The sequence below is a fragment of the Apostichopus japonicus genome, chromosome 16 (genome assembly GCF_037975245.1).
Source record: "Apostichopus japonicus isolate 1M-3 chromosome 16, ASM3797524v1, whole genome shotgun sequence".
Classification (NCBI taxonomy): Eukaryota; Metazoa; Echinodermata; class Holothuroidea; order Aspidochirotida; family Stichopodidae; genus Apostichopus; species Apostichopus japonicus.
In genome coordinates, this window is record NC_092576.1 from 28,394,529 (window position 1) to 28,408,651 (window position 14,123).

The 14,123-nt window shown below is 37.9% G+C and overlaps 1 protein-coding gene across 1 annotated transcript; it reads right to left on the reverse strand.

Annotated features, from left to right (window-relative positions):
* Positions 1 to 586: 586 nt before the first annotated feature.
* Positions 587 to 10,591, reverse strand: LOC139981972 (metalloproteinase inhibitor 3-like). The gene is made up of 5 exons (XM_071994431.1): positions 10,446 to 10,591; positions 9,352 to 9,462; positions 4,368 to 4,541; positions 1,995 to 2,119; positions 587 to 1,659 (listed from the first exon to the last, which is right to left on the reverse strand). The coding sequence occupies exons 1-5, from the start codon at positions 10,567 to 10,569 to the stop codon at positions 1,468 to 1,470; spliced, it is 726 nt and encodes a 241-aa protein (XP_071850532.1). The 5' UTR covers positions 10,570 to 10,591; the 3' UTR covers positions 587 to 1,467.
* Between the last annotated feature and the right edge of the window lie 3,532 nt (positions 10,592 to 14,123).

Below are 14,123 nucleotides of genomic sequence, written 5' to 3' on the forward strand. Positions count from 1 at the left end.
TTCATAAGTAATTTTTTCTGACCCGTATCCATCTCAGAAAGTCGCATCAAATTAATCCTAGTTGAATATCGCTTGAATATCATCTTAACAGTTCCATCGTTTCAATGATTCAATTATGCTGTTTGTCATCATCCATTCATGGGCTCGCAAATGTGAATCTGATCCAATAACAGTAAACAGCTATATTCATAAAGCAAGTCTTTTCGAAATTTTACTCGGTTACACAGCTTGCAGTCGGACGCAAAAGCAATGTCGGTCGCCGAATTGATCGACAATGCTCATAGAAAATGGTAAATTTCATGAAACACAAGTAAAGTACCATAAATGAAGTTTTGTTTCTCCGATTAAGGGTTGGATGGACATAAGGGCGAGATAGCGGTGGGGGGGGGGGGGGGGCTTGTTTCTTTGCATTAAACGTTCGTTAATATTTACACTTCATACATATGCCCTTTTGTACCTGCTCTGCCCCTCATACAAAATAAAAACCTCTTTGCTTCTCCACCCCACTTGCCTCTGCCTACACTTTGGTAATTCTGGTGCAGCTTCTGAAACGAAAACATGCTAAAAGAAGACACTGAATCATTCCTGATTGATTATGATTTACTTCTACTGTTGTAGTGAAACAAGGGGTGGGAAAAGAAGAAAACTGTTAGCAAACTGCTTGTATAATGCCAAAAAATACAATTTTAGGTAAATATGAACATTTTAGGGGACTTGACGTTTCCATGCTACCAGGATATTCTTTAGATGCCAAATGAAGCGGAAACAAACTTACAAAACATTCCAATACAAAGATGACTCGATTTGTTCAAGTTAACGATCCGACCATCTATGTCTCTTATGTGTCCTTAGTTTGTTTCAGTTTATAAATTCTAGCAATGTCCGCCACACAAAACAGACAATTTTAAAAGTAGAAAATGGCTGAAAGGTTTGACTCTCTTCAACGTTATGGCCATAATTTTACAATAACTACACTAAAGATCTTGCTAATATGTTCTTACATCTCTGCCATAGCTCTAACATTAATGAGTTTGAAGAAGGGTGCGGTTGACATATTGGTATGTGACAGGTACATTTTCAATTGTTTCGAATTTTGACAGAAAAAACATGACTTGAAATGATAACAAGAACAGGTTATTGTAATAAAATTCAGAAGTTTGCTTATTTTTCTGTATTGAACTAAACGTTAATAACTCGCTCCTATAATTCGTGCAACCAAATTGTTCTTAGCATAGACATCGCCGCTAACGCATCGGTATATCACTAGTTGTGCATGTCACAAGACTTGGTAAACGTTGCAACTAAAGGACAAGTACCGTTTTAAGGAAAACGTTCAACATTAACAAGATGAAAGCAAATTTAAGCTACCCAACTGAAAACCAAAAGGAAAGAAAAGCTAAAGAAAAGAAAACTACAGTTTCTAATTTATACTTTTGGTGGCCGCCTTATAGTATCCGCATCATGACTTTATTGCTGTCTCAAGCACTTCTTGTAGTCTCTCCCTCCGAGCCAGACGCAAATCCCTTTCTTGTTCTTGCCGCATCTTGCAAAATCAATTTCACAATTCCCACCATCGCCGTAGCTGCCGAAATTGTAGCTGGCCGATTCCAGTGTGCATATTCCTTCAGTTGAATCACAATAGTCGTATTGCCCGCATATCTGATTTGAAGAGAAAATCAGTAACTGTGATGTACGTGTGATTTTATTTCATGACTGCCTGAATATAACATTGACGTCACACTGTTTACGGACCAGACACATTGCAACAGAAACCCCAAAAATCGATTTGTCATGCGGCTGAGAAATAAGTTACTGTGGTGTATTTGTGATTTCATTCCATGATTGCCCGTATATAATGTTGACGCCGCAATGTTCACTTCGTTCATGGTATGTTGTAGCCAAGTCGTGATTTGTAACACTCCGCATTATTTAATATTCAATAATCGTCGACGTAACCCTGCGACAAGGCCTAATGCTTTTGATTACAAACTTACGGAACATTTATTGCAGTTCTTCCTATACTGACGTTTCAGCCCTTGAAACTGTCGCTGGGTGATCTGATTAACGGTCCTGTAATATCCGCATACTCCGAGTGTCAACTGGCCATCAACTACATCGCCTATAAAGATGAGCCAAAAACATGATTACGTATAAGAGCACATCTGACGATAAAATGTACATACTGATGTTAGGTATTAAGGAAAAAATAAATCCTAGGTCACAAAGTATTATTATGATTATATACACCAACCTTCAAAACCTTTCTTAGCCACCCTATACACTCCTGGGTTATGTTTAGTTATATTTGAATTATAGGTCACATATTCCTTCATCATGAAATTAAAATATTTAAAACCGTGCGTAGAGAAAAGGGTTCAGATGTGGGAGTCGCACGTTGCTTTTTAAGAACCGTTTAACTGTTAAATGTATTACCGGTTACAGTTTGTGTAATGTAGTATGTAGTTATATCCACATCATATTACTTTAAACATTTGCTTCCATGCCTCTTTGTCTTAAGAGTAACTACTTACTTCCTGTTCATGACTTATTCACCCTACACCCACATCATATTCGTAGAAGCCCCCTTTGTCTTAATTCCATGAAATACTCATGCGTAAACACAGATGACAACCTGTTGCATCTCATGTGTATTACAAATTTGGTTAGTCATAGTCATCTCCTATGTGCCTTAGTAATTATAAGTAAGACCAAGAGTTTATGTCACAGAGAGGTTATCGCCCACTCACAGGAAGTTGTAATGACTTAAATACTGTAGTTTTTTAATATGTAGAAGACTAAGATTCCAGACTTCAGAGAGTGTACTTCAGATACACTCCAGCAATAAAGCTCATATTCTACAATTACATCTATGTCTGGAGTTTCTCTTTGTTTGTTGTTCATTATTTAATAACGGAGCCCAAAGTAAATGAGCCGGAGCACACCCCAACGTAACATTTGTTTAACTAAAAGAAAGAACCCTCTGACGCTCACAATTGGACTATTTTGTAAGAAGAGTAGAAAGAAGCGGTGCAGCAATATAAAACGACCCTAAAAGGAGTGTCCAAATTCACACACACACAACAATTGTTACATTTGGGTGAAATTTCTTGTGTACATTTTGCACCTCTACATGCCCGGATATGACACTATCAGGCTTTCCCTTCATCATTTTGAGGACAGGTTTTCCCTGTTTCCTTTTTGATGATTATTTTGGAATGTCCATTTTGGTCAGTATATATGGAAAGAATCTTAATGTTTTTTATTTATTTTTCAATTCTTGTCATCCTGCTGGGAGCAGTTTTACCGCATAAGCATGTTATCAATAATTCACTGTACACAATGATGTTAAGTAATATTCTGTCTGCCAATAATAATTTAATTCAACCAACATCAGTCATGACAATTTGTTCAATTATTACAGATGTTTACTCAAACGCTTATGTACTATTTCCGATTGTGTTCACTGTAATTGGCTGGGTTTACAGCCCCCTCCTATACCCCCTCCCCAAACTACACCATGGATTGGCGTCTGCTAGCGAATATTCAGCACAGAAAGAAGAATATTTATACTCTTATTGTTCTTTGCGGAATACATCTCCGAGCCCAATGGTTAAGGGGGAACCCTCCTTCCAACACGCTGCAACGTTTCCAGAACTGCTTGTTGTCTCGTAGCGAGCTCAAATTTCAGAGAGGAATATATTTGAAAGCCCCTATAGCTGTAAGGTGCCTATACTTTTGTTAACCTTACGTTTTAGCACCAGGTGACGAAACACAGGTCAATCACGTAATCTCAAAGTATGTCAATTGAAACGAAACCACAGCATGTGATGTCACAATTTTCAAACGCACATTTTCCTTTTATCCCAACAAGGTGCGGTATTTCATTACACTATTTAGTGTCACTGCAGGGCGAAATACTATTGGGTTTGTTTTGTATTACGTACATTAGGTACATTATGTACATTAATGTTGATTTAATGTCACTGTTTAATCTAACAATATAATTCAATCTAATAACAATTATTGTAACTACGCCTGAAATAAAACTTTCAAGACGTTCTACCACCAGGCAACGAAAGACAGGCCAACCACGTAATCTCAAAGTATTCTCGTTAGCACAAAACCACAGCATGTGGTGTCACAACTTCAACACGGTCGTTTTCCTTTTATACCAAATGTATGCGTAGTTCATTACACTATTTAGGGTCACAACCGGGCAAATATTATTGGGTTTGTTTTGTAGCTCGTACAAATATGGGTATTAATGTTGTTTTAGTGTCACTGTTTATTCTTAAAATATTCAATATTGATACAAATATTGCAGCCACTCCTATTGAGGAGAAAGGAACCGTGTTTTTCACTCTTACCCATTATCACATAATTCTGATTGACACTAAGTCTGACGTTGCAATAAAGAAATGCTCCTTGGAGACTGACTATGATCTCGACCGTCGTTCCCGTGGCAGTTAAACCGTTCCTTTTATAACTCTTTTCAATATCCACGGTGTACACAGTCTTACGTATGGCGTCAAAACCGACAGCTGATTGTAAAAGAAAGAAGGTAGTAAAATTAATATACTGTAACAGAAAGCTGACAGTCCTTGTCAATTTTACGCAATTACAAGTCAATAATTGCATGGGAAAAGGACGTAAGAGGGGCAGTTGGTTGGGGATCATGTGTGGTGAACTTATCGCAAGATTGAACAGTGGCCTAGATAAGTGTTATGCAATTCTTCTTATTTTCAATTTCCGCAGGTTTATTTATTCTTTTTCTTCTTCTCGTTATAAACAACCGCTAACAGCCGATGTACTTATAACATGAATCTTGTCAACCATGCTGATCAGTCTGATCTATAATCTTTTCATAGCAAATTCAGGAAAAGAAGTGAAGGTAGATGATTTGGTTTTCTTAAAGGGAGATAACATTTACTTTGGCTCTTTTGGTAACCAATCAGGTGACCAACTTTCACAATTGAGTACCAGAGGATTTTTGTCTTTTTGAATATAAAGCAAGTTGATAACTTCGCATATTTTTGAAGTAGAACATCGACGTTAACTCAGTCTTCACTTTTTCTTGCGTAGAAAACATAATAAGCTAGTTTTGTATCATCAATTTCCCTTTACTTTTGTGGTTAACGATTTAATATTAAGTTTGAAGGTTTACGCTTGGTACGATGTAACATTATTACTACTTGCCCAAGCTTTTATATGTTGATTTTAGTACACTTTTTACGTTTAGTACACTCTTGGAAAGGAGGCATTATGATTTTGCTATTATTAATAATCTCGCAAAAGCGTTGAATTGTGTTTGACAATCCATGTACGACCGAGACCGTTCAAGCCTTCAAACTTTAACACTTGATACAAATAAATAGACATGTAAAGAATAGTCGCTGAATACTGAGAGTGTTTGAATGGTTGTAATGATAACAACGATGATGAGAGCATCAAATTTGTTACCATTCACAAACGATTGCTTTCTTTAAACCTGGCCAAACTTACAGTTAGCAGAACAGACGAGTCTGGTTGTGAATCAAAAACTGAAAGAATGCACTGAACTCTTGGGAACGTCGTGCTAACTAACATAACCACTAATGTTAATTTCGTTTAGCATTATATTTTATCACACATAAAATTTACATCCTCTCTGAAGTTATCTAAAATGAACGAAATAGTATACAAATATTTATCAACAGAAATGTGCCAACCGCGAATTACATTCCTTTGTGACAACTCGATAACCTTTCAGGGGCGTAGCGAAGGGGTTTTTGTTGGAGGGTGTGGAGAATTTGATTTGCCGACGGATCTGGAAGTGGTGACTGAAATGGGGGAGGGGTCTAAGGGGAGGGGGTGTCTCCAGGTGCGTATCCAGGGGGGGGGCGTTGGGGGCGCGCGCCCCCCGGGTAAGGAAAAGAGGAGAGAAAAATAGAGAAGGAAAAAGGGAAAAGGAGGGGGGAAAAAGAAAAGGAGGAGAGGAAGGAAGGGGAAAGAAAAAGAAAAAAGAGAGAAAAAGGAAAAAAGGAGGGAGTAGAAGATGGTCAAGACCTCGGGAAGAGAAAGAGTAACAGTCATAGTTAAAGCGCTCATCCCTATAATAAACACAGGGTAGCCAGTGACAGATCAAGGATTACGGAGGGGGTGTGCGCCTCACCCTACCCCTTACCATGGTCGGCGATCCTGGGGGGGGGGAAGGGGGATACATCCCCCCATGAAAATGGGTGGAGGGGATGTAATACACCATATCCCGCCCCCACCAAATGCCAGGGATAAGAATATTTTCATGCCTACATTTATGCATCATCGTGAATGTACAGCTCTTTTTTAGCTTCATTTCTCGCCTACCATAAACGCAGGGCGATCTTTTCAAATAAACCGTCTTTATAAAGCAAGAATAGTTGACTGTAGGCTTCATTGGCCCTATAACAACAAAATGTATTATTGCGCCCACGGTATTGATATAGTACATATGCACCCTAATAGTATTCATATAGGCCCTATAGTAAGTAGGCCTACACACGTATATGTTCCCTCGAATAGCTGAGAATCTCATGTTACCAGGGTAATGCTTAATACACGTTTCACCTGGATGCCCTAGCAATCGGTACCTAGGAATGTAACTATGTGTAATTGTGTTTTGCATGTGTATAGGCCTATAATAGCCTGAATGAGGCCATTTTCTTCATCGAATAATATAAAAGAGCTCTCAAACATTCTAACTTAGCGCCTGAAACAAGATTGACAGGGGCAATTTTCCCAAAATAACACCCGAAATTACAAAAAAAAGTATTTTGGATCCTGATTATGAGATATTTCGGACATGATATCCCTATTTTAAAGTTGGGTATATGCCGCTTGGAAACCTCGGGAAGTGCCGTTTCCGGCCATCTAGAGGGTTTGTAAATCCCAAAATTTTCTTGTACGCTTCGCGCCAACACATGGTGGCGCTACGCTTAGATAGTCAACAAGGTCATATCCCCCCCACTCGAAAGTACGGATCGCCGCCCATGCCCCTTACACCGACAACTCCATTTTTGACGTTTCCATTTTTCCTCTCTCACTAATGTATCTATATAAATACTATATATGGTCTATCATAACGCGTGTGTGTGTGTATGGACGCCTTAAACAATTGTGCTATATGGAACCAACTGTGGCTGGTCTTGAAATCGACCGAGTCGTCGGGGTACATGACGCATTTCGGGAAGGGGGCGACCGCCCCCCCCCCCCCCCGAGCAAATTTTCTTTATGACATCGCTAGTAATTTCAAAATAGACAATGCTTAGATGCAACTTACAAGGCCTGGGAAGTGTCATTTCCAGCGATCTGGGAGGCATTTTCCGCCAAAATTTTTCTTGTACGCTTCGCGCCAACTCATGGTGGCGCTTCGCTTAGATAGTTTGCCTACAGGCTTCGCCCTTCCCTTGGCAATTACTCGCTACACGCCTGTTCGAATTTGTAAAGCAAAGAGCAGATATAACATCATATCAGTGAGCATTGAAATGCATGTTCCACGATGAACAGCCTCAAAAACTGTCTATGTGTGTAGTTAAAGGCGTATGAGCCCAATTGGATTTGGGGGCTGTAATGACTTGCCCGAAAAAAAAGCCAAAATTTTTCGCGCGCGTTCAACATATCAATGCCAATATCATATAAGCAAGCAGCGGTCATTACAGTGCATATCATCGTGTACCTTACGGTCCGTGAAAGTTGCACAGTATACCGCTGGATGCTATGTAAACAACCAAATGTCTTAAGTAGATGGAGAAAAATCATACAGATCCATTTATGTCAAAACTCTCTTTTACAGTAGTAATGTCGGCCAAGCTTAGAACTTTATTTTAATTACCAAGGAGATCATTTTTAAGCTATTCATTGCTATTTATATTTCTTTCAGTAGGTGCCCGAAAAAGATGGGGAAAAATTTGGTTGCGGGTGGGGGGAGGGGGGCTGCAGCCACCGCCTCCTACGGGACCTACGCCTATGTGTGTAGTGTTCGGTTTCGATATACCTGATATCGGAAATATCTGCTATTTTTCATTTCCTTCAACCAAGTTTTATAATAGCAATTATAAGAGGTTTTAATATTTCTACACCAATAAATTAACTGTATCTGAATTTTCGAAAATTTCCTCACCAACCTCCTTCATCATACTTTCCTCTACTCGTGCAACTTTGACCTGTCTGTTAGGGGCTCAAGGAGGTTTTTCTATATTGCTTTTCTATAGATTGAATTTTGTGCAACATTATGGGTATGTTTTGAAGTGATTTTATTCACGAGAAATGTGAATTTTCAAATTCTCAACAAATAATGGGCTTAAAACATTGAAAAGTGGGGCTTTCGGATATTGTGGGCCGTGACGTAGAATCACCTACAAAAGCAATGATCCACAGGACATGCAATCAGGTCGAACATGATGTGTGACTGGTGACAATCTGCAAAATGGTTATGGATGGAAAAAACTTTTTGGAAACACTTGGTTCTCAGGCAAAAGTGTACATCTGGTTGGTCATTTTCAAGCCCGAGAAGTGCTATTTCCGGTGATCTGGGGGGTATTCAAAACCAGAAATTTTCTTGTACGCTGCGCGCCAACCGATGGTGGCGCTCCGCTTAGATAGTAATTCGCGCCCCCCGGGTTAGAAAATCCTGGAAACGCGCCTGGTCTCCCTCCCCTTTGGAAAATTTTTAGTTTTGAAACGTCCTTAGATGCAATCTGGTGCATATTTTAAGCAAAATTTGATTTGCCGTCGGATCTGGCAGTGGTGACTGAAATGGGGGAGGGGTTTAAGGGGAGGGGGTGTCCCCCTCCCCTTTGGAAAATTTTTAGTTTTGAAACGTCCTTAGATGCAATCTGGTGCATATTTTAAGTCAAATTTGATTTGCCGTCGGATCTGGAAGTGGTGACTGAAATGGGGGAGGGGTCTAAGGGTAGGGGGTCTAACCCTCCCCCTTTGGAAAATTTTTAGTTTTGAAACGTCCTTAGATGCAATCTGGTGAATATTTTAAGTCAAATTTGGCACGGAAGAAGCTCCCGTTCTCCTTTTCTCTATTCAGCTTTCCTTCTTTCTTCCCCTTCCCCTTCCGCTCTCTTCACCTTTTCTCCTTTTGCCGACAGACCCAAAATTTGCCGACAGCGACCAAATTATTGGGGGGCGGGTGTGACACCCCCCACACCCCCCGCTCGCTACGCCCCTGTAACCTTTCTGTAACACATTGACGTTTATAGGCGTGTTCTCTTATTACTATTTCTTTCAAAGACCAAATACTAACAATGATCGTAAGATTTCATAAAAATGTCATGAATATTTCGACATATCTCAACTCGGCGCAAACGATTGGTCTTTGATACTCACAAGATGGAAAATAGTCATCAAAGAAGGATGGTAGGTTACTCTCCTGATACTGGTAATCTCCTTCGTTTTCTATGAAAGTTACGTCTTCTGCTGTCACTCGGCCTTGTATGACTGTGAAAATTGAAACGTAAAGACTGAGTATTATTTTATCTTTCGACTGAAGTTAAACAAACGCAAAATGGCAGGCAGAATTCTCCCACGCTCAATACAACTTTATGATAGGTACCACTTGACAAAGGGCTTTTTATCGAGCTAACATAAAAAAACGCTTGACAAATTACAATCTAAGGTAACGTTAGAATAACGTTTTGCACTAACGTTACTTTGCCAAATTTGAGTTCAATATAAACAATATAAACACTTATACATATAGTTGACACACAATTGGTCTTCTTTACTTATCGCTGAAGGTTAATGTAATATGGAAAATTACAAATTAAGTGCTGGAGGTAAAGAAATTTTCCATGAAGCTCGCGTGCACACGGAATAGTCTATACAATACATCTTTTTTACTCGGTTTCTTTTAGTAAGTGGTTTTAGTATGGTGAACTCAATGGCGAATAGTTGGAATATTCCACCAAATGAAGCTTAAAAGGATTGTAATTATAGAACTTGTATTCAACTTTTTTTCATTAAACCGTCCAGAAAGCTTTCATAGTATAAATGTAAACATATTTAAAGACTAAATAGGACACTAAAATGTTTTCATAATTTTGACATTTTCTTAAATAAATGGTAGCTTGTTTATTTGATGACGTCTACTGATATGAGACTTTAGAATAAAATAGTATCCAAAATTAGCAATGTCAACTCAAAATCTGCTTTTAAAGGTCCCATAAAATACCCCTTACTTTAAGTGTTTTAAGACCTTACAATATTAACGGTTATTTTAGCTATTTACAAACCTATTGTTTCTTGCAATTAATTTAGCTATTTATTTATTCAGACGGTGAATCATCGAATTTAGAATTTCCGGAACAGTTATACACACAACATGCATCCAACATAAAGCATAACACATATCACTCAAAGAAATATTATTGGCATTTCTGACACGTAGTATGAACGATAAAGTGATGAAATGCATTGCTCACCATAATCAGCTGCACAATATTCCTCTTGAGGATGCAGTTGTTCACATGAGCAGCACTGTATGTTACGAATGCTGGACATTACAAGTACAACACTCAGTACATGGGAGAACCACATCGTTGGCATTTTCTATAACGTCTCAGAGAATTAAATCTACTGTTTTGGGAACTCTAGTCTTGATTCGTCAGCAAACACGAAATGGTTGCCTCAATCGTGTACAAGGTTATTATGTGCCAAAGTACCTGTTCAACTACCGATTAAATTTCTCTCTTTACCAGTAAGTGCCTATTCTGTTACATAGAAGAAGAAAAACATTATACGGTTAGCGAGAAATGACAGACCTGGTAACACACTCTTTCTTCATGTGGTCAATTTAGTCAATTGTTAAAACGGTTGTGTGAGTATAATAGCTCAGTTTCAGCTGAAGCATCAAGGGTAATGAAAATAAACGAATGTAACAGATGAACAACAACTCAAAGTGAATGCACTAGTTGTAAGGGCACATTCTACATCCAAAAATAAAAAGAAACCAATTCTTCCTCGTAGGCTAGCGCAATAGCGGGTAGCCTAATCACATGTTCTAGGATGTTCTATATATATATATATATATATATGTATGTATCTATATACATATATCTCTCTATATGTATATGTATATCTCTCTCTATATATATATATAGATATTAAGATATATATATATATATATATATATATATATCGTAATGAGTTGGAATATCAAGAACAATGAAAAAACTTCCAGCCTCCACCGGGATTCGAACCCGGGCCTCCCGCTCTGTACGCGGACACCCTAACCACTAGGCTATGAACGCTGATTGTATGTTCAGAGGTTCGAAACCGGTAAGGAAGGTCGCAATTCCACTGTAGGCGTTTGTCACCTGTATCAAACAATACCAGTTCTGTTTTTGGTGACATTTTTTGCCTTACTCTAGAGATCAAACATGATGCTCACCAACTCGAAGTCATTTGTGATTCCTAAAGCCGGATCTCGAAAGAGATACTATGAACAGACGTAATGACAAAGGCAAATGAATATATATATATATATATATATATATATATATATATATATATATATATATATATATATAATTAAAAGTCGTAATGAGTTGGAAGTGAAGGGGTGCTCCACATCAAAACAATAGATATTATTTGCAAAAGCAGATTTCGGTCGTTTTACACTTTGTAGTCACATACAGCTATATACTTGAAAGATGACATCATAATTATGTACTCCAAGTCAGACCGATATTACAAGACACGATCGAATAGTTGGTACCCAAGTTTAGTTGTAGTCAAACATGATTGTTTGACTTAGCATAGCTCCATATTATGCAATGATAGAGACAAGCTTCTGAACACATCGATCTCTGTTCACACTACGTACGATAAACGACACAAAACTATGTACTTATATCATCCCGTTCTCTATACGTACGATACCATACCATACGATAAAACTGAGCGAAATTCGACAGTTGTTATTATTGCCCAATCAGAACCATGATATTGAATACTAACATAATACCCGTATGTCTTTATCGAGCTCTAGTACGCGCTGTCTGCAATATTACTTTCTTTACTTCAATATAGTGAGCCAGCCCACAGCGATTTCCCCTTTGTAGAGCTAAGCTTCAAACACTCAATTTTATCGAAGTTCTTTTACACATCGTACAGTTGCCGACATAATGCATCTTTCAAAGACCTTGTTATGGTGTCGTAACATATCGTTTAGTATCATACAAAGAACACACGGCGCTTTAGTGTAGAATTAATGAATAGTATCTTGCACTTTTAAATGATGAGAAAGATCAGACAATTGATTGAATAATAATAATAATAAAACGAATCAACAAAAGTCAAGAAACAGAAATAAAGTAACCTCAAGTTTCGTTCTAAGAATATGACTGCCTGATTCAGTTATAAAAAGATAACGCTTGATTCGTTTCGTTTTCATTTTCCTCGGTGAAAAGCATCCAAAAAAAAACTGATTAAAATCCCGATGTAAAAGATTGTGGGTATAGCTTAAAATTTGATAATGCCAAGAAAATGCTCAATTGATTTGCATGGTTTTGGGATTAGTTTACAGATAACAAAGTTCGGAAAATCTCAAGTGCAGTTCTCGTACCAAAAACAAATGCAATTATGATGGCTCAATTTGACCATAAAGAAATTTCGAAATTAACGTTTCATCCTCAGCTCTAATTATATAAAAGAAACACAGCAGGAACCAGTATATTTTTAAGGTCTCAGACTCGTTATCCTTAATGCTTCACTTAAATGGGATCATAATCTTTGATAAAGAGCTGTGTATTGTTCAATGTATCAGAAGGAAACTTGCAAACGACAGTTTGTGAAAACCTTGTGATGTACTTTACACGATGGACACGTATTTTAATCCACGAATAAAGATATTTACCTTCACAAAGTGTCCAGTACGTATAAATATCCCTATCGCCATGCTATTTACGTAGACATATGTGATTACGTCTAGGATGCTACGTGTTCAGGCATTGTTGTTTTTTAACAATACAGATCTACACATATAGCCAAAATATATATACATCGTGTTACATCAGTTTTCTGTACCTCTAATGCTGCCAGTACCGTCGGCGATTATGATTATTGTGATTTTAAACTTGTAACAACATTTCTTCACTGGCAGCCATGTCGTCTTTCTCCCGTCGGTCGATCACCGTCAGCTTGCTATCTAGATTCTCGGGAAGAGCAGCGTCTTTTATAAACTGATACATAGTTCGAAAGCGATATTTGTGTTACACCCGAGCTTAGTGATCAAGTGGGTACATTTAAAAGGAATAATTAATACAAGTGGCTGCTCGATCCTATATGTTTATTGCCCGTGTACATGCAATTTGTAATAGCATGATATGGTTTCAGCAAGTCAGAGGGAGGTACATATGACATTAGAATAAAGATACTTTGCCCTTGAGCATTGACAAAGAAAACACCATAGGATTATGAACACAAAACTTTGTCTAAAAATGGCATTGAGACAAGCAAGACAATTTTCACATGACTTTTTAGTTTCCATTGTTTCCATAAAATCGTTTAAAGGTGAAACTGAATACTTCTCATGTAAAGCAAACTGAGCTGTATTCTTCAGTGCTATTTGAATGTCCAGGCGACGAAATATTTAAGCAAACACAGAGATGGGAGCACGATGATAAAGTTCTGAATACAGGAAGAGCAAATACTGGAAAACTTCCTGGCAAAGTCATGAGTTTAATCACGAACTATTCTAAAGTTTAACTAACGTTTCTTATTCACACTAAAGAATATTCCAGTGTTTCCGAAACTCTGAACGGTGGACTTAATTGCTGATGGTCACAGGTATGTTTGTCATCATTATCTCGTTATTTAATGGAGACGATCTAATAGCAAAAACTAATTTAGGAAGTTGTACAGCATTCTAATTTTATATGGTTTGCTTGATTTCATAAATATGAAAATAGCACAGTATCAAACTTGCAACATATACCTATTCTTTCTTAAAGTTATGTTTTTCTTACCTTGGGAACTGTTGTTCAATATTTAGTTGGTCTAAATTTTTACTAGTCGAGTGTGATGGTATCATCAAAACACTATATTTTCGCCGTTTATCTGGGGCTGCCTTTTTTGGACGGTGGTGTGCTGGGGAGGGG

Bases quoted from the DNA above. Each gene is read 5' to 3' on its own strand.
- LOC139981972 (XM_071994431.1), bottom strand. From the start codon at position 10,569: ATGCCAACGATGTGGTTCTCCCATGTACTGAGTGTTGTACTTGTAATG. The intron at 9,463-10,445 runs GTGAGCAATGCA...CAATTTTCACAG, and splicing joins ATATTGTGCAGCTGATTATG to TCATACAAGGCCGAGTGACA. The intron at 2,120-4,367 runs GTAAGAGTGAAA...TCATCTTTATAG, and splicing joins TCAGAATTATGTGATAATGG to GCGATGTAGTTGATGGCCAG.